General features: G+C 36.7%; 1 protein-coding gene across 6 annotated transcripts in view; it reads right to left on the minus strand.

The window, feature by feature from the left end:
* The window catches only part of tox2 (TOX high mobility group box family member 2), a 121,655-nt gene extending 108,970 nt beyond the window's left edge, over positions 1-12,685 (minus strand). For 2 of the 6 annotated variants that reach the window (XM_055213684.2, XM_055213679.2), the window contains exon 1: positions 12,333-12,685. In XM_055213684.2, coding sequence (XP_055069659.1) covers positions 12,333-12,434 — 102 coding nt within the window. In that variant the 5' untranslated portion in view covers positions 12,435-12,685. The remainder of the gene's footprint in view (positions 1-12,332) is intronic. The other 4 variants (XM_055213683.2, XM_055213678.2, XM_055213686.2 and 1 more) reach the window with 3 other exon arrangements.
* Positions 12,686-22,559: the final 9,874 nt, after the last annotated feature.

Genomic DNA, 22,559 nt, shown 5'->3' on the forward strand with positions numbered 1-22,559 from the left:
GTTTTTGTTACATTAATAGGCTAAAAGTGTTACTTTTTTATTTCCAATCCGTGCACTTTACAGTCCATTAAAACCAGAAAGAAACAACATTCTAAAGCTAAATTTTATTGTAATAGTTCTCATGTGCCTTTTCCCTTCACAATGTTTGAGTTACGTCAAGCGGACTAGAATAATAAACGTCTGTCTCTCAAAGTGACGGTCCGAGTGTGCTAACATCTGGTCATTTTCAGGTCTCCAAACCGTACACATAGATGGCTTAAAATCACCACTGACTGACATTATGGACCACCTGAACAATAACGTTCCCATGCGCTCGCCGAACTTACAACCCCCCACCATATTCATGCAGGCGAAATGCGACGTCGCCAACGTGCGCGTGCGTTACGGGGGTGCAGCTACTGCTGAACCCACCACATCCTGAACGGGGGAGGCCAGGTGGACCCGAGCAGGATGGCATACCGCTGTTTTAGTAAGGTGCTGATGGGTAGGAAACACAGGCCCCACATCAAGAACTGACAGGTTCTCATCAAAGTCAATATAATGTCATTTTTAAGCCTGGTCTTACTTTCGTCTCAACACTTTAAGGTCACATTCGAAATGATGCTTAATTTACCTCTAATGCCGACTATTAGTTATATGTGACCCTGGACCACAAAACCAGTCATAAGAATCAATTTTTGGAAATTAAGATTTATACATCATTTGAAAGTTGAATAAATAAGCTTGATGTATGGTTTGTTAGAATAGGACAATATTTTGGCTGAGATACAACTATTTGAAAATCTGAAAAAATCTACACATTGAGAAAATCGTCTTTAAAGTTGTCCAGATAAAGTTTTTTGTAACACAAATTATGAATACATTTTTTTTTAACTATTTACGAAAGGAAATGTATAAAATATCTTCATTGCACATGATCTTTACTTTATATCCTAATGATTTTTGCCACAAAGAATCAGTAATTTTAACACATACGATGTATTGTTGGGTATTGCTACAAATATACCTGTGCTCCTTACGGCTGTTTTTGTGATGAATGCATATACTGATCTCACGCATTTCCGTGGCATAGTCACGTAATCTTGCGCTCACTTTTCCGTGGCATTCTCATGGATCTCCGCATTTTTCCGTGGCCCTGCTACGGACTGTCTTTTTCCGTGGCATTCTCACGGATTGGTTACTCAACTGTTTTGTCCTATTTTCTTACCATTTTCGCTTCGGTTTAGGGTTAGATTTACATGAAATGACATCCCTACCCAAACCCAACTCTAACCCTAACGCCAGGCAACAATTGTTTAAAGTTTAGAAAATATAAAAGAATAAATCAGAAAAAATAGTATAAACCAATAGTTAAAGTGACATACTAACGCAAACACCAAATCTAACCCTAAACGGAAGCAAAAATGGTTTGAAAATAGGAAGAAGCAGTTGAGTAACCAATCCGTGAGAATGCCACGGAAAAAGACAGTCCGTAGCAGGGCCACGGAAAAATGCGGAGATCCGTGAGAATGCCACGGAAAAATGAGCACAAAATTCCGTGACTATCCCACAGAACTTTGTTAGATCATGTTGGCAGTTTTTATAGCTGTTAATTTCTACATTTAAAGGGATAGTTAACCCAAAAATTAAAATTCTGTCATTGTTTTCATCCTCATGTTGTAAATCTCTATGAATGTATTTTTTCTGATAAACACAAAAGAAAAAGAAGATATTTTGATAAATGATGGTAAGCACACAGCTGATTATAACCATTGACTTCCATAGTAGGAAAACTATATTATGAAATTCAATGAGTGTCTTACAACCCTGAATCATGAAATGTACCTATAGTCGCGTAAAATTTTCTGCCTTTTTGCGTGAATGTGTCACGTATTTCTGTGAACGTGTCACTGTCACGTATTTGTTACTCCACTGTTTTGTCCTCTTTTCAAACCATTGACGCTTCTGCTTAGGGTTAGATTTGGTGTTTGCGTTAGGAAGTCACTTTAAGTATTGATTTATACCTTTTTTTATATTTTATGATTGTTAAACCATTGTCACCTGGCATGAGGGTTAGAGTTGGGTTTGGGTAGGATGTCGTTTTATGTAAATCTAACCCTAAACCGAAGCGACAATGGTAAGAAAATAGGACAAAACAGTTGAGTAACAAATACGTGACAGTGACACGTAAACAGAAATGTGTGACATGTTCACGCAAAAAGGTGGAAAAACGTGTCAGTGTCACAGAAAAAAAATCACAAATTTACGTGACTATAGGTACATAATTTCGTCATACTGGGTTGGTGCTTACCATCATTTATCAAAATATCTTCTAAACACTTTGTTTAGAAAAACATGATGACAGAATTTTTATTTTTGGGTGAACTATCCCTTTAAGAAAACATAACATACAGATTAGTGCATATTTACATTTATTTATTAAGCAAAAGCTTTTGTCCAAATTGTCTTACAAATGCAATTCTTATGAATTTGTTTCTCTAGCACAGATCAGTTTTTTTATAGCAGCTCTTTAACGTCTGAATATGTTTTGGTATGACCGAAAGAATTGGTCTCCCTGACATTATACTTTGATCGTATGCTTTTTTTATATTTCATTTGAGCATTACTTGATTTCTTGGAATGAAATGTAAAAGTGCTCACTAATACTGTAAGTCATTTAACACCTTTTTAAAATATATTAACAGTAACATACATCAGGAAAGTACACAGGGTTGATTTCATGTTGACTTTTTAAAGTATCAAACCACAGCAGGACATGTCTGAGATGATCTTTTCAACACCTACGATCACATATTTTTGTCAGTTTAATGCTGGTCATATCAGACAGTGTCCCAAGCTATTTACAGATCAGACATCATTATTATTTACCAGCTACACAACTAGTCAGTTTCTATTCAGCACGCAGCCATTCAGAGCATTCAACCTCCATCTCTCTCTCTCTCTCGCTCTCTCTCTCTCTCTCTCTCTCTCTCTCTCTCTCTCTGCCAAGGCCAATTAGCGCGCTGCTGCGCCTGCACCCCCACAGCTACTGACAGCATTTCACAAAACTGCAGCAACATTCACTACATTACTGCTGGAGAATATGATCGCGCTGCAGAATTTTTTCATCTCAGGGTGGGAAAAAAATACAAGATAAAGAGCAAAATGGTCACCCAATATCCTCAGCTGTTTCAGTGTGGAGGAAAATACATTTACAGCCATTATTAGCATTCAGCGGTATTACATTTTCTAAGTGGGTGACCGTATTTTTTTAAAGGCCAATCTGGAGAGCAAGATCACTGAAACAGTGTTACTACCACAATGATATACAGCCGCAGAAAAAATTATGAGACATTTCAATCGTCCCTTTCAGTTTTCTAGATTTACTATTTATATATTTTTGTTTCATTCTGTCAAACTTCTGATGACAACATTTCTGAAAAATTCTTAATAAAAATGATGTTTTTATTTGCATTTATTTACTTAAAAGTATAATGGGAAAAACATGGTCAACATAACTAAAAAAAGACGCAGTGTTTTCAGATCTTCAATACTGCAAAGAAAACCCTGCATTTTTTGAAAAACATCTTTCATGGGTCTTGTCCAACCCTGTATTACGAAATTACGTACCTATAGTCACATAATTCCGTGACACGTTTTTCCGCCTTTTGCGTGAATGTGTCACTGTCACGTATTTGTTACTCAACTGTTTTGTCCTATTTTCAAACCATTGATGCTTCGGTTTAGGGTTAGATTTGGTGTCTGCGTTAGGATATCACTTTAAGTATTGGTTTATACCTTATTTTCATTATTTATTTTTATCATTTTTGATTTTTAAACCATTGTCGCCTGGCATTAGGGTTAGAGTTTGTTTAGGTAAGGATGTCGTGTTATGTAACTCTAACCCTAAACTGAAGCGACAATGGTAAAAAAATAGGACAAAACAGTTGAGTAACAAATACGTGACAGTGACACGTTCACACAAAAAGGTGGAAAAACGTGTCACGGAAAACACTCACGGAATTATGTGACTATAGGTAGGTAATTTCGTGATAATGGGTTGTATTGTCATGCTCTCTTTTTTTACATTTGCTGTTGGTTGACTTTATGTCGCTCCCTAGGTTTGCTTTTGTTGAAATTCAACAAATACTGGACTGAAATGCTCACAGTACATCAAGAAATGATGATTAAAGTCAAAACTGCAGTGGTCTCTTACTTTTTTCCCAGTATTATAGTGTTATAACAGTGTTATAACACACAATTACTGAAATGATTTTAAATTCACAATAAAATGAAGCGTATGGTGAACAACAGATTGTGAATGTAATGAATATTTATCAGGTAAGCAGTTTTATACTGTAAAGACTCTCATATCTCACACTAGCTTGTGATTCAGTTCTCTGGTTCTGACTCGTTCAGTGCTGAATGGATCTGAAAAGGTCATTTTAAAGTGATACAGGAGGTAAAGAGACTCACTATGACTCCATCTTCATTTCATTACATATGTCACACCAACATCAGACAGATCTGAACTCTTTCATAATTTTACACCTTGACCTGACACATGCGCTGTCCAAACTCTGAGACAATCATCATATATTTGGCATGCTCTTATGACATCAGTGTTCAAGCTGGCATGAACAAAACCTGATGATCCGAGTCCTCCAGCAGGATCTGAGAATAAAACAGCATCTGACCTTTTGAGATAATCTGCCTGATGTCATAAGATGATGTGCAATCTTAGATATTTTATTTGCATTTAATATTTAATTATATTTTTATTAACCTAAAGCTTTCAATTGATTTTATTTTAAAAATAATATATATATATATATATATATATATATATATATATATATATATATATATATAAAATTTTTAAAATAAAATCAATATATATATACATATATATACATATATATGTAGATCTATATAGCTATATATGCTTACATTGCATTACAATGTATGCATTTATTCAGTATGTGTGTTTTATGTGTGTTTCCTGGGTTTGAATCTATGACCTTTTGCAGTGGTAACACATTGCTCAACCACTGAGTTATACAGGAGCACAAACTCAAACAAAAAATTTATGCATATGCAAATTTCAAGCATTTAGAGTTTACTGTACATTAGACCCTGGACGTCTCTTTACACAAAATAAACTCAGTCGTGTAGAAAACACAGCTCAGCTGGGCTGACATTTCATTTTATCACGAAACTCCATTATAGTTGAGTCAAGGGAAAAGGACCATTTTCACACAGTATACTGTAAAATAATTACCATCTGCATTTGCTTTATGCAAACTGGTTCTTTTTCGTATTGCACGGACTGTAATTTATTTTTGGTTTTCTCTAATGTGCTAATCTGAACATGTGTGGCATATTGCTGGTTAATATTTGACATTAGGTAAACAATATATATATATATATCCAGGGGCGCCGTTAGGGGGGGTTCAGAGTATGCCAGGCATATGGGCCCATAAGTCCGCTAGGGGGCCCCACCGTCATCACTTTTCCGTTTTTTTTTTTTTTTATTGTACACGTTTAATTATTACCACTGTAGTAAAATGTAAAGTAAATTAATATAAAACTACTGTGAATTGAGACACTTTAAAAAAAACAGCGTGCAATCAAGACCTACAACCAATTAAATAATTCGCTGTTCTCGTGGTATTTAAATTTATTGTGCAGATATGGATATGGGTGAGTAGACAACATTTTTTTTTGGTATAAGTTTGTTAGGTTTGCTATGCAAAGTTACCACAAATAGTCGACAGCCCTAAAGTTTGGCATTTCAAGGTAAGATCTCACCTGCCACTAAAAGCGTTCATGCTGATCCGTAAACTGTATGTTACATGAAAATGAAAAATATTTGTGTTAATACAAAAGGACAGCAAGAGCTTTATTTAAGGAAATATTAGCATAGCGAGTGCTGACAACTATTGCATTTCTAAGACGGACAATAACTTAATAGGCGGAGTTAAACATATTATTTTCTAAATAAACATGAAATAGGAGAATTGTCTAAGCCATAATTGAGTTAAATTGTAAATGACTAAGAGCTGGTTTTAATGTGACAGCGCATCATTTTCAAAGTGAAAGTGATTCATTTTTATTCAGGTTTGCAACAGAGGTTTTGCCCAAAATAGTAAACTTAGTGCAGCTATTAAACGCTATGTCAGATTGTTTTTAACATGCATCCTAATTGAGAATGTCTGTTTTATATTTATGTTTGAGTATTGTTGTGTTTAAATATTGTTGTAATGCTGTTAATGTTTTGTTTTAATTTAATTCGATTATTAAGATTCTAATTTTAAACGCCATATATTGGGCGTTGTAATGGATTGAATGCTAATATGACGTTACAAATGGAGGCGGTCATTAGACATAATTTTCGACTTTAAATTAAGTTTTGTTTGCTTCAAATGTTTGCTTCAAATGAATTTCGTTTAATATAGTTTGTCTCTTAATTTTAATCAATGTTTTGTTGATAAGTGTTGTGAATATTAAAGAAAAAGAACATTAAAAAGAACACCGTGCATTTCATTACATAACAAATATTAACTACTGCAATATAGCCTACTACCAAATGCCAAAATATGCAGTATTATCTTTGTAATGATAGTTGTTGGATGTGCAAAATCATATTAGGGGGTATATCACTTTAATCGCTTTTAAAAAAAAGCCTTCAGTGCACAGAAATAAATTTGCATGCTCATCAGCAGCACATTTGATTGCGGCATGTTTTTGACTTTAAAAATCAACGTCATATTTAAAACTTTAGCCGATTGTGCTTTTTGCAATTTCTGTGTCACTGGCGAAGGGCGTGTGCGGGCGAAGCGCACACTCTTAAAGATCAACGTAATATTAATTTTAATTTTGCCGGCCACGCTTTTTGTCATGAGCGGAGGACGGAACACATACCACCACACTCAGAGATAACAGCGACATAAAGACAATATAAGTTATTTGGTGTTTTTCTGACGAATACAGTCAGTTCGTAAGAACAGTTTTAAATGAACTAGAAGATCATCAATATGAAGAATGACCGATAGGCTACACATCATTGTACCCATGTCGCTTCTAAAACCGCACAGAAAACTCAACTGCCGCGACTTTCAAAGAACCTTTCATAGATTTCCATAGTTCAGAAATGCATCTCCATGCATTATTCTTCTTTTAGTGATCTATTTAAAATCACGTGAATGTTTTCTGCCTTACCAGATTAAAATGGTAGGCTATTCATTTTTCGAATAAATCTTTTTATTTTACTTCATGCATTTATTTTTAGTGCAAATGCGACCTGTAAAATTAAATAAACGCACTCAACTGAGTAATTTTATATAGCTACACATTATGGTATGAAAATCAAACAATCCTCTAAAGAAAGGGGCCCAAAATTCTGTCTTGCATACCCCCTTTGAAACTGTTCATTGCGCCCCTGTATATATCACTTTTACGCTAAAGGAAATCCTGACTGTACATGCTGAATTAAACAACACCTGCTGGTTCTTATCCAATCATATGCTCCAAAGACCAGGCCTTAAGACATCATGCATTAAATCATTTTCACGTATACACATGCGCGCACACACAAACGTAATTCAAAAAGATGTGTATGTGTCTGTCCATTTTATAAACACAGCGTGCACAAAAATAATAGCTGCAATTTTCTTCTTGGAAAATCTCTAATTTCCACTCCATATACTGTGAATGCATCACTGGTGCATTTTAGTTTAAAGTATTATTTAAGCTAAAGACAGTTGTACTCGTACATGTACCACTCTGCACCCATTTCCAGTAATTGCTAGGCCTCCAAGTTATTTTTAGACAGTTTAAGCAGTGATGAGAGAGAGAGAGAGAGAGAGAAAGAGAGAGAGACTAAATCATAAGTTTAAAGCCGAAACTCTCTATAAAAATGAATCAAGCCTTTCTGCAGTCTCATAACTGGTAATATGTAACAGCCCCACAATTACAGGGATCTGATAAACTATGTGTCTGCCACTTAATGCCTCAAGTATCTTTTTTCTTTGATGTAGAGACGAAAGTCAGATTTCGTTTTATAGGCTTGTGGATGTCTGGACATCTTTACTAATCTTTCTCATCTCAATTCTTCTGAACTATAACTGCAACTGCTAATCTCATATCGCCGCACGAGTAATTTTATCTTAAAGCAACCGCATATGTCAAAATATATTACGTTTCGCATGAAAACGATTGGACATTCTGTTTAAATATTAATTCAACAATTTCTACCTGTACATGCATCCGTCATGTCATTCATTTGGATTATTTTGAAAATCAACAGGCATGCATTGAAAATCAAACTCTGTTTGACATGGAGCGCTAAAGATTTACTTCATCTAAAAGTCAAAAGTGGTTTGGTTGAATTTAAAACTCATATATGAGTCACGTTGAGCACGCAAACTCTTTTAATACAGAAATGTTGAAAAAGACGGGAAAGAGGTCCATCTTCTCTTAACCTATCCAACTTCAATTTTAAACGCAGTAAATGAGCCCAGGGCAATGCGCAAGCCGTAATGCATTCGACAAATATTCTCTGGGTGAAACATGCATTTATGAAGAGATGCCCTTTAGAAGAGAAATGCACAGAGCGTATGCTTAACAAACAATACACCCACTCATGAAAAACCAGAGATACAGACTTAGTGTGCTAAAGTGAGAATGAGTCACAGCTCAAGTGAAACTTCTGCATGAAGACATGAGAGAAGATCGTACAAGCCTTAATCCTGCACATTTCTCAAATGTCGCCATTAAAACTCTTACATGCTAAATAACTAAAGCACCAATGAGTAGCACAGCGCTTGCGTTTGATGTGTCAGGTCTGCTGCGGGCCAATATGATGGCATTGGTTAATGTATTATCGATTGTCAGGTTGTGACAGCTGTAAAGTTAGTTCCCTATTCTGAAGTGACTAACTACTTACAACTGAACTGCACAAGGCATCTGTCCCTAACACATGGTTCATATTATTCAAACCCAACGTAATTTGGAAACTGTATTTTTACAAGGTATTTTAAAAGGCAGACAAAAAAGGCAAACATCTGAAAAACATATACTTTATCTTCAGTCTTAAATGTGCAAAAATACAATTTTACTATGTCTGAAGCAGTACTATACTATATGCATGTTTTCTATATCTGAATCAGGCAACATGCAAAGCTAAACCGGGCACAATGTGCACACTGAGTGCGTTTATATGCACAAAATAAGCAGATAACTATCAAAAATCTGCTTATTATAACCTGTTTTTATGCATTTACATGCAAATCAATAAACCAACCATGCAGAAAACAGCGCTTACATGAGATTAGGAGATTTGTCAGGTTTCTCGTGATGTCATTGCCTATAGTACATATAGTCATTCAAATAGTAGACGGAAAGCTGTATTAAGCTATACTGTTGTATCTCTTCTCATGTCTGCAGAATCTGTAAATGTAACATAAGCTTTAATTTTTTTGAGTTATATTCATGCTTGAGTCGACCGCAGACTTTTATGCGTTACTTTGCGCTTACTTAAAGATAAACATCACACGTGGAGACATGCGCACATTAACAAAACTGCGAGAAAGCCGGTTAAGGTGTTTACATGCAACGCAAAATGCATGCAACGTGAAATGCATGCAACATGAAATGCATGCAACGCGAAACTGTGAATGAGTAAAAAACTACCTGTGATTGTTTTTGCATAAGCTGTTTATGGGCTTTCCCCGATAAAAGAAAACTGTTTTATGCATTTACATGACCCCACACGTTATCAGTTTTTTAAGCATAATTGGCATAAGACTGTGCATGTAAACGCACTCAATGAAATACAGTAATGTATCCCACAATGCTTTGTGCTCAACCTGACATTTCCAGTGTGACAATTTTTGTGACATATTATTTGATCGAAAACATTTTTACACATAATTTCAAATGCAAAATGTCAAGATGAAAATCACTCACTGAACGAATAGTTTATCTTTGCATAATGAATACTGTTTCATATACTATTTTAGTATTTAGTGTGCACTATTGCATTTCTGTGTTTCGCCTGACTTATTCATTTCGGCATGATCTTGGACTATATACTGACATCTATAGGTGTGGAAGCAACACCACATGAAGGACTTTATTGTTTTGTAAAAACAAGAGCTACTGAGATAAAATAGCATGTGGTTTAGTTATCTAATAATACATGATGTTAACCGATAGTATGAATGCTCAGCTGGTAATAAATCAAACATCCCTGAGCACTTAAACCAAGGTTCCTGCGATGGGAGGAGGAACTGGGTGTAATGTGTCAACTAAAAGGATGGTTACACAATATGAAGTATTTCGATATCGTTCACTCATTCATTTAGCCGTTGTACTGAACATTGAAAATAAATGACTTCCAGTCTACCTCTAGTATGACAAATTCAAGCCATAAGCATGTAGCATGTTTGTATGTTAGCAGCAGGAAATGATATTCACTTATCACGGATGGCCTAGTTTTCTGAACAATTTCCGGTTCGCGCCGTACCACTGTAAACCGCCACGCGTTTTTACGTGAACTCTCAGACGTTACATATTAATGCGAGACCTCCATACGTGACCTTCAATCGGGGCCTCTCAAGAATGTTGGAGAATACTGCATTATTAAGGCTGGGGCACATAAAGAGGGCCATTGTGGCAGGAGAGCACAGGCTTTCCCCCTAAAATTTTGTTTCATAATGTCCACTTGCAAAGGATCATTTTTCAACGTATGGAGTTGGCTTGGATTACTCTGCTCTCCATTTGCCGGCTGATCTTTTCCATATGCTCTGAGCCACAAGCTTAACTCTGTGACAACCTTCTATAAACAGCCATCAGCAAATTATGAGTTACTCGCTGTCAGGATAGCTGACTTTAAAAGCTATGTCAAAAGCAGATCTTCACCAAAATGTTTTGCTTTTTGATTGTGGGTTTAAAAAAAATTATCTATATTTTAGGAATGTAAAGTTAGCCACTGATGTGGCACATATACAGGAGTTTTACAGTAACGGCTTTGTGAGGATCTGTAATTCTCAGCTCTAATTGGTTCTTGGAGATTATAGTATAATGATATGAGTTTAATAATATAATTACTGCAAATATTCAGTTATATTGATTTGCTGTGATCCTAAAACAGCAATGGTGCTCAAATAAGCATTATAGTTACCAAACACGTAATATTTGTTCACTGCTGTATGCTGGTAATGGAATAAAATAAACTAAACAACATAAAAACAAACAATCAAACATAATAAAATAGTAGCTACCACAAGCCAATACTTAATATTTTACAGTAAACCATCAATAAATATCTCAACATAGCAATCAGGGTTCAAATTTTCATCAGGCTTACTATTTTAATTCACAGTATCACACTGTTAGACAGACGCGTAAACTTTATTAGAAATATCGCACCCGCGTCTTTAATTGTTATGATGTTATTCTGGACGGCATCGCGGCGGTATTTCTTAATGCAAGCAGTATTTTAAGTCAGTATCTCACGCATAACGACCCGTTACATTGTAGTCCCACTATAGCGAACCGCAGCATCATTTCAACTTTGCACAAACCACAAATGCGTATTGTGTAGCCTATGTTTAATAGTTATTGTTGTAGGTAAATGCATTGCTCGCTGTCGTTTGCTCTACTGTAACCACTAACTAATTAGCGTTTGGTTTAATTCCAGACAGCCCGCCGACAGCACAAAAGCACTTGCTCGTGCAGTCCCGTTTATTGCACTGCCAGAAAACAACATCGCGAGTTTCACTAATAAATAATTAACGCGCCTAACAGAATTAATGAATTGGTCGTTACTCCTAACACGTGGGATTGTCAATACGTCACAGAGGGATGCAGTTGTATAAACAAAGAAAAGAAAAAGACTGCGTTACAATTCTTACACATACATGCGTCCGTTTTGTTGCACTGCTCTTATAGTACGAGAGCGCGCACCATCTTCCCTCGGGAATAAAGGTTTGCGGTGTGTTTTGATAGACTTAACTGTGCTCAACCTGATGAAATGTCACATTTAACTAAATCCATGATCTCGAGGCACTGCCGACAGCAACGAGATGCAAGTGCATCATTCCCAAAACACTGAACTAAGTTTCGAGTTGTTGTCCTTCACCATCAGCACCATGTGATGTCCTGTTCGGGGATGCACGACCAAGGTTTCACAAGATCCAACACTCAAAACTAAAACACTACCCACTGGCATCCTACATAAAGCAGCATCTGCATATTGCAACGCATTAAACTACACAAATATGAATGATGCAGGTTGCTCATCTAGGAAAGTAAGCTGACGCGTAAAGAAGCACGGTGTAGTAAATTACCTTGTTGCAGTGGTAATAGTCCAGGGAGGAGAGGCTGGTGTCGGTGGGTAAAGTACACGAGCCCACGCTTGAAGGAGGTGCCGGGTAAAATCTCACATCCATCGCCCGTTCCGCTAGACTGAAGGCATGGAGAGCAGCTCGCGCTTCTGTTCGGTCCTCTCTCTCTCTCTCTCTCTCTCTCTCTCTCTCTCTCTCTCTCTCTCTCTCTCTCTCTCTCTCTCTCTCTCTCTCTCTCTCTCTCTCTCTCTCTCTCTCTCTCTCACTCACTCACTCTATTGTTAACCTAAACAAAAAGCAACAGAGCGAGTGAAAGAAAAAGGGGGTTGAGTCTCTCTACATGCGCTCCCTTCACATCCGTCCACGGGCTCCATAAAGAAATGCGTACAGTGATGCTGGGACGATATTTGGGGGATATTGTACGCGCGCCTATAGAGGGTTAAGCACGCTGTAAACATGTTAGTTAAATAAACCTGTTAATTGGATTATGTACCTGAAACTGTAAATAATATGCATGTTGCAGTAAAATATTTTTGACATGTGTTATTACAGTAGATTAACCTAATGGCAGATTTTAATCGTAAAAATAAAAAACACAGTACAACTTAACTCTGAAAAGTAAAGTGCAAAGTAAACACTGGTTAGTGTGTTATTATATGGGAGTTGTCATGGATACATCCCAGTGTTTACAGAGATTCAGCACTGGTTTGAATAGTGATGGTGACGTGTTTATCTGTTTGCCCAGTTGCGTCTCTCTCTCTCTCTCTCTCTCTCTCTCTCTCTCTCTCTCTCTCTCTCTCTCTCTCTCTCTCTGTGTGTGTGTGTGTGTGTGTTTGTGTGTTTGTGTGTGGAGTAGTCATGCGCTCCACTCACTCGGACTGTTGGTTTGATCCTTGACAAATTCCAGGCGACCTCTGGCGATGGTGAGAGGAATGAAAGACATCTGGGGTAACACCTCCAGTGGACCCAACATTAGATTGACGCGTAAAGCTGTAGATCTGAAACCACACACTGTTTTATAACACACAAATGGCGCCACTTTTCTCTAACAGTTCTCAGTGACACACGTGTTGTGATTGGCCAACAGTCACAGGATTTTAGCCCATTACAAACGAACACGGACCCTGTCCATCATTTTACGCATTTGGTTAACTAACCAAATATGATGCTTTATAGCCACTTAGTAAGCTATATAGAATTTATTTAAATATTAAAACCATGCAACACGTGTACATTTATGATGATGATGATGATATTAATATTAATAATAATAGAATTTTGAATCAAACACATTAATAAGAAAGCTTTGTGATGTGTGTTTGTATTAGAGAGAGTTTATATGGTTTCCAACACAGTCTGTGTCACTTCATAAACTTACTTTCACAAAGACACCGAAGCTGTGTCCGAAAGCTCTAAAATGCCTTCTGAGGCAGCATTCCAAGGCAGGAAGGCATCAAGGCACTTCCGAATCCAATGTTTGGTTTACTTCCTGTCTCCTGAGATACCTTCATCCTCTTGTCCCACAATTCTGTGCATGGGCGTGCGCTGGGAATGTGATTGGTTGAGCTTGGTCGGGTTTAAAAAAATAAAATGACGGCGAAAGCATCTGGAGCGCAAATTTAGTATAAATAAAGTTTTATTTGTAACTTTTTACACTTTTTAAATGCATTTATAGCGAGAAATTTATATTGTAGTTTTCAAATATGGGATTAGTTATCACTGTTATGTCTTGGGTTTGTATTTTGGTTTTTGGTCAGCTTTCCACACTCTCTCTCTCTGGTTGGAGCAGCAATGATGTTTAACATTTTCTGGTTTTAACTTGTTTGTAATTCAATAAATGTTATTTTGTTTGGCTATTCTAGTTTTGTGTCCTTTGTGTTACTTCCCAAGAGCCTGGGTTGTAACAATCACAAAGGTGCTCTCTGTTTATTTTTCAAACAAAATTCCTTTACACTGCCTATGAAGGCTGTCTGAATGTGTTTCCCGGAGCCGCCTCCATGCCTCCGAAGTCATTGCCTCATGAGGCAGAGAGGCCAACAAGTCAACTGCCTAATGCTGCGTTTACACCAACCGCGTTTCAGGCGTCAAAATCGCGTCTACCGCGCCTAGTTTGCCGCTTGAACAGTTTGAATGCATTCGCGCATCTAGCAAAGTGGACGCGCGGAAAAAGCAAGCATTTATCGAGAGAGTTACTGGTTTGTATTTGGTAACCTTACTATAGGCAGGAAAATAAACAGCGCGGGGTCGATAAACGTCACGTGACTCAAAAGTGAAATGTGTATTACATCTTACCAGGTTGCCCGATATCCTCACTGACACTCTTCCAAGCGAGGTCCTTTTGATTCCTGTTTCTATAGAAATAAGAAATTTTGTCGTATAGCTCCGGGTGACTGCTTACGGCCAATATTAAGCGTTCCTTCAGGTTGAATGAGTGACTCCGGGCGGGGCTGCCGCCACAGCAGCAAGCAGGCTCCTGATTGGTTAACGCGGCGCGAAATCCCGCCAAAGTTGAAATGTTTTAACTCGGGCGTCAGCCGGCAATTCGCGTCAAACGCAAATGGCACAAAAAGCACCAGATGCGAGTTCAACGTTTTGCGCGAGTAGATTACATACAAAGTCAATGCAAAGACGCGATCAGACGCGTCCTCGCGTGGTGCGATGCGAAAGACGCGATATGGGTTTGCCGTGAAAACACGCGCTATTCGCCTCAAACGCGTCTTCGCCCAAGTTGAAAATATTCAAGTGGAGCGAAAAATTCGCATGACATGAAGTTAAATCCCGCGAGTAATCTAGAGCGAGCAACGCAATGCGATTGCACGCTTTGCGTTTAGTGTAAACCCACAGTAACAGTAACCTGCGTGATCTGTGCACAGACGATTTTGAGTGAAAGTTTTCAGTTTTATTCCTTTGGAGGCCCGCATGCACACTCGAGGTGAATTGTCGGATTGGCGGCGGCTCTCTGGGGTTGTAAGCGGATTTTGACAGATAATGTAAAGCCAAAAGTCCACTTATCAATGATAAACGCACGATGTTCACTCAAATACATTGATTGGCTGATTTTAACGTTTATTTTACATTGCACTGACTCGCATTGTGCCATTTCTACACTAGAAGGCGCACGTCTTATTACATGAAAATTAATAGAAAGGTTTTAATGCAATTTAAGTTTTTTGTTTGTTTGTTTTATAATGTGATGCTATGGCTAATGCTGTCTGTCTGTCTGTCTGTCTGTCTAAATTTAATTTGTAAGCAGTTATACAACAACACCAAAAGTTATGTTGATGTGGCATGCTTCAAGTTTAAACAAATAATTGATCTGATGTGAGATGTTTGCATTTGCTTTCACAGCTTAACATAACAAAAAGATGCATCACTTAAACTAGAGAGAGAGAGAGAGACTGGCAACTGCACTTTGTGGCTGTTTGCACTTTGTGGCAAATGAAAATAATGTACAGTACCCTACGAATGGACCACTAATTCAACCACAAAGCTGCTTGTGTTTTCTCTAGGCTACATAACCAGTAGATGTGCATAAGTGATGTGTGTGTGTATTCATGCTTATAGGCATATAAAGAAGATTGTGCATTTGTTTATTTGTTTGTGTATGGCGAGGCTTTGTGAGTGAGCTGTCATTGTCATCGCAGTAGGACACTTGTTGTCTCTCCATGACCGTGTGCGTGTCAACACGCTTATTGTACCGCATGCAGTGTGTTTGAGAGTGCTGGGTCCTGGGGTGGGAACTTGTTTAATAACAGCCACAGATGGAGAACTCAACAGGCATGTGGAGTAGATGCTTGTAATATTTCGGGGAGAAAGAGAGAACATATGCGTTCATGCATTTATGTGCATGCACATGCATGTTTTATGTGTGTATTTAAGGGTTAACAAGCGCTGGGATTCCATTGCATCACAACATTGGAATGTGTAGTGCCTCCCTTTCCAGCATCCTCTTGTGTTCAACAAAGAGCACAGGGACAAAAAATTTGTGCTAGTGCAAAGATTTATTTATTATGAAGGTGCCACCAAGTCCACATCAAAAAACATTATTATTTCTGTAAATAAATTCTATTGTGCATAGAAAAAAAATATGCTTATTTTTATAAACATTTAGATATTTTTTGCATTTTTTACATTTATGCATTTGGCAGACACTTTTATTCAATGTGACTTACAATACAGTGCATGACAATGTATACATTTTTATCAGTATGTGTGTTCCCTGGGTTTGTTTTGCACTGCTAGGAGCACATCCTCACCTATTCTCATTGCTGTAATACAAAAAAAATAATTATTGGTTTATTATATGAATTGTATCTATGCTGCTTAAAATCAAACATTGCATTGTGGCATTATTTTGGGTAGTAGATCTTGAGATGACAAAAGCAAATTAATGGAATTGATTTTCTGTATGCAAACTATAACTTTATTTCCTCTTAACTGAAATGTGACCTGTACGTGTTTTCATGAGAATCAATGCACTTAACCAATTAACAAAGGAAACGATATTTTATCTTTTTATGGTTTCCATGAAAACAAACTGATTGTATGTGGGTCACAAAAACTGTCGAGAATAATTGAAACAGCGATCACTGCGCTCTTTACAGTAAATGAATTGCGCATGAACAAGCTTTAGCATGACACAAATTTGGCACGTATACATATGACTCAATATGAATGTAAAGAGACTGTATGTGTTATTTTATAATGAGCACGGGCCAATAAATAAGAGGTTATACAAGTGTTATTAAATGTCAAAATGATTACTGTGTCAGCTAACGGCCGGCTTATTCGAGCTGAACACGTCGCGTTGAGCTCTCATCACAATCCACCTCGATATACAAAAGAATCCTCTCTTATTATAAACTTGTGTCTAAACCTTTTCTTTACATCTATATGTATTTATATTCAAAAGAACAATGAGTGAGAACATTTATAGAAAATAATTGTAATTTTTATCTTATACATACATTATGTTTAAAAAATATAGGCCTTCAGTTTTTCGCTCCAGTCCTGCAGAGGTTTTAGATCCAGTCCTTGTTTTGCCCTTTTTCTATCCAACCTCTTTGCTATCAAATATAGTTTATGATGAAATAATTAAAAGTCACCATTTGAGATGTGAGCCAATATGCTATCATTTACTTTAGAAATGCAAACTGAGATTTGCAAAAACTACATTTAATGTATAATTCTCCCTCTCTCTCTCTACATGCATTACCTTCATTTACCCTAAAATAGTTTGTTTCATGTTTATGAAGGTCATTTAAAATCATTAAATCAATGATCCTTCTCCTCACTGCAGAGTTTTCAGTCAGGTCCTCCTTATTGTGTCACATTAGCATTATAAATAATAAATGTCAGAACAGACTTTGCTTCTTTGTAATGATTGTGACATTTCAAAATCAAAACGAGTACACTCCACTTGCTGAAGAGTCAAATTTTCCCTCAACAAAAGACTTGACTTAAAGCCAACGAAATGACTAAGATCAGCACTTTGGTTATCATCAGCCGCTCTGTCATTTCTGTGTTTCCTTTTATAAACTCAACTTCAGCACCATTCACTCTGTCAAACCGAGAGAGAGAGAAAGCTGAGATTGACTAAAACATATTCCCTATTCTCTCTTGAATTAATAAATACAGCCTGTCTTTCTGTCTTCAAGCTATCTGTAAACTAAAATATGTATCATTAATTACCATTAATATTCTGAAAAGCTGACTTTAATTGCAACAAACTGTTTGGAGATGAGAAATTTTGCTTCTGAAAAAAATCTGATAACATTCTTGTTAGTCCTGGAAAGATTTTAAGGATGGGGTGCCAACAACATTCAGTCAACCAATAATCATTTCCCTTTGATTTTAGCTCTAGTTAATGTTTAGGGTTAAAAATTACGTTTATTCTACGACTGACAAAACATGCTGATACATAAATAAATCCTAAAAATACACTGTTAAAAATGTCTGTGTAAAACTGGTAGCTGTTTGCCAGTAACTTACTGTAGATTTAACCCTTGTGCATTGTTCAAATTCACTACTAATTCAATGTTGTTTGTGGATGAAAACATCAACTAAATTAAACGGCGGTAAAAATGAATCAAATGAATATTTTTTCAAATTGTTTTGCATAAATCTGTTAATCAACCCCAGTACTGATCAAAACTACCAAATCTTTACAAAAATTCCAGGATTTTAACAGCATCAGACAAACATTAAATGAGGGAGAGAAAAAATAATTCTGATGCTGCACAAAAACTAACAATGCATCAAAGCATGTGTTAAAAATTAATTAATTAAATTAATTAATTAATTAATAAAAAAATTATGTGTTTAATCCTTGACCTGGCCAAGACAAAAAATATCCAGTCCACAATAACTTTTTATATTGACAATCAGTCATTTTTGTGTTTTCCCCCAAATCAGTGACATCATTTATTAACTTGGCAATTAAAGAGTTAAAAAAAAATTCTGGAATTTTTCTAAACATTTTATAGTTTTGATCAGTACTGAGGTTGATTAAAAGATTTATGCAAAAAAAAAACATTTATATAGCAATTTAATTTAGCGGATGTTTTTATACACAAACAACACGAAAGGGTACGTTGTATACTGTAGTTCAGTTTTTGAAAAATTTCACAAAAATTTTTTCCAAAATATGTGTCAATATAATATTTGTCACCAAAAATAATTCCATTTTGCTAAAACACAGAGAAAGTTGTGTCCAAATGAAGATAAAAAACCATAGTGGATGAAAGCATCCCCAACAACACATAAGGGTTAAATGTTATTTACTGGCAATAGTTTGTTCAAAGTTAAATGAACATGAAACATGAACGAGTCTTTATCTTTACAGAATAAAACTGTAAAATAACAGCCTCATGCAAAGCATTCTGGGAAGCAAAATCTGAAGGAAAACAACAAAAAGTTGTTTTCTGGTTCCCAGAATGCTTTGCATGCGGCTGTTATTTTAGTTTTATTCTGTAAAGATAAAGAATTGTTAATGTTCATTTAACTTTGAACAAACCGTTGCTCGTAAAAAACATGAATTTAAATCTACAGTAAATTATCGGCAAACAGCCGCATAACTACAGCTAATTTGAGCATCAATGTTTCTGAGATCAAATTTGGAGGCATGCATCCTTCAAGCATTGACAAGTGTATACAGACTGAGAAAATGTAAATACTATATAGGTGTTATTGCGTCCCAATTGATTTTTTATTTCATTATTTGTGCAATAAGAGTCTTTTGGTGACAGGTGAACTCAACAGTTAGTCAAGTCTTTGTGTTTTTGTGTGCAAGTATGAGTGACTCTTAACAGAAATATGAAGAGTCTTAAATCAGTCACTTTCATTTTAGTTTGAATGTTGTTTATGTAAAGCGCTGCCCACACAGACATCAGAGATTGTGTTCGTTCTTAAGAGGTGAAGGTCTCATCTCATCTCTTATGTGAACAGAAAATATTTCCATATATCACAGAACTTTGTCACTTAAAAAATCTTAATAATTAAATGTGACTTGAACTCCTCTTTTAATGTCATTTTTTTGTATTGTTAAAAAATCTGATACCGGCATAATATAATATAGACTGTATAATATATACTGTATGTGTGTATAATTGCTGTATCACCAACTAGTGGATATAATGTTAAAGGAACACGCCCACATTTTGGGAATTTAGCTTATTCACCGTATCCCCCAGAGTTAGATAAGTCCATACATACCTCTCTCATCTCCGTGCGTGCTGTAACTCTGTCTGACGCAGCCCCCGCTAGCTTAGCTTAGCACAAAGACTGGAAATGCATGGCTCCAGCTAGTATACTGCTCCCAATAAGTGACAAAATAACGCGATCATTTTCCTATTTATGTGTTGTGATTTGTATAGTCAAACCGTGCACAAACAACAAGGTGATATGAGACACAGCGATCCCCCAACAGTATACATACTGAGAACTACACTCTCTGAAGACGAAGCACCGCCGCATGGGCGGAGTGATTTGCACAACTCTGACCGAATTCTCTGCTGCTCACCAGGGGCTTCTCGTGTGCTGCGAGCAGATCACTCCACCCATGCGGCAGCGCCTCGTCCCCAGAGAATACAGTTCCCAGCATGTACACCGCCAAAAGATCGCTGTGTCTCACATCACCCCGCCACCTGTACACGGTTTGACCACACAAATCACAACACACAAATAGGAAAATGATCGCGTTATTTTGTCACTTATTGGGAGCAGTATACTAGCTGGAGCCATGCATTTCCAGTCTTTGTGCTAAGCTAAGCCAGCGGGGGCCGCGCCAGACAGAGCCACAGCACGCACGGAGACGAGAGAGGCATGCACGGACCCATCCAACTCCGGGGGACACGGTGAACAAGCCAAACTCCCAAAATGTGGGCGCGTTCCTTTAAAGGGATTTTTCACCAAAATATGAAAAAATAAAAATGCTGTCATCATTTTCCAACCTTCAAGTACAGGTTTTAAACTTCTTTGTTCTGCTGAACATAAAAGGAAGATATTTTTGCAACCAAAGAGTTTGCTTGATTATAAATATCTTCATTTGTGTTCAGCAGAACAAAGATTTGAAACAACATAATTTTATTTTTGGGTGGATTATCCATTTAACGCTCCACTCTGGATGACATAACAAACTTTATCTTAGCACAACACAAGTTTAATTCAAACTAAATAAATGAACATATGGTGGTTACTAAGTTTACTTATAGACAGAATCTGAGTTTATACGTAAATTATACTGAGCTCATAATTACACATAATTGTAAAGTACCCACTATACAACAGGTCTGAAGAAAATACACAGTTAGAAAAGATGATTCGTGAGTACAATAGAAGTTAAGAGAACAACAGAAAAGAAACGTTTGATCACAATTATTATTTTATTCAGCCTGATCGCACGAGCATTCGTACATATTTAATGAGTTGGCTGATTTGTATCAATTCGTAGAAAGTTAATGGCGCAAAAATGTAATAACAAAACGATAAATTTTCTTAAACAGAATTTGCTTTTCAAGGACTACAAAGAATGAACAATTTGGACTACAGCCTTCTACTTCCCGGATATATGAAGTCAATATAAAAGTTTTTGACTAAACTCCGCCCACAGGAACACACCAGTCGCCAGCTAAACTAAGCTGCTGTCCAATCACAACACACTAAACCAGCTACACAAACAGATCTCGTTATGTATTTCTGAAGGAGGGACTTCATAGAACAAGAAAGACATCAGACCGTTTTTAGGACAGTGAAAACAGCGATAAGTAAATTGTATGAAAAATACTGCGTTAACATAAACACATGTTATATTGCGCATCGTAAACACAATCAAAGCTTTGAAAACACTGAAAAAACATAAAATACAGTGTTTGAGATGATATGATGTGAGATTGTTAAGCATTTTGAACATTTTCAGTAACTGCATTTGCTTCATAAGAAAGAGAAATGTTAATAAGAAATCATAAATCTCATCATGATTATGATTATTTGGCCTTTCCACATTTTTGACGGCATCATGGAAATATTTCTACATTACAGGGCTCCTCATTGCATTTTCAATTGAGTATCAGAATCCACATTGAGAAATCACAACAAGTCTGACCTTTACCAAGCATGCCGTCTAAAACCATAAAGGTCATATGAGGGGAAGAGGAAGATGATGATGAAGGTAGAGCTGAAAAACAAGAACAATCCACTTTTAAAAGCTTTAATTTAATTTTATTGCAGTGGAATGAAATTCACATAGTTATAAAAAGTTTAGTAGCAGGGTAAAGACTACAAAACTTTTACATTTTCAGTTGACAGTAATGCTAATATGATGATGAAAGGTGTTGCTATGATGTTGTTATGCAGTTGCTAAAGTGTTTCCGGAGGGATTTTTAACATGTTACTATGCAGTTGTTAGGGTGTTATGGATGGTTGCCAGGCTGTTGTTATGTGGTTGCTAAAGTGTTTCTGGAATTATGTTTACCATGTTACTATGAGGTTGCTAGGGTGTTATGGATGGTTGCCAGGGTGTTGTTATGCGGTTACTAAAATGTTTCTAGAGGAATTTTTAGCATGTTACTATGCAGTTGCTAGGGTGTTGTGAATGGTTACCAGGGTGTTGCTAAGCAGTAGCTAGAGTGTAATTTTTAGCATGTTGCTGTGCACTTGCCAGGATGTTGCTATGAGATTATATGTGTTTTTGTCATGTTATACGGTTGCAAGGGTATTGTGGTTGGTTGCTAG

The sequence above is a fragment of the Misgurnus anguillicaudatus genome, chromosome 8, assembly GCF_027580225.2.
Source record: "Misgurnus anguillicaudatus chromosome 8, ASM2758022v2, whole genome shotgun sequence".
NCBI lineage: Eukaryota > Metazoa > Chordata > Actinopteri > Cypriniformes > Cobitidae > Misgurnus > Misgurnus anguillicaudatus.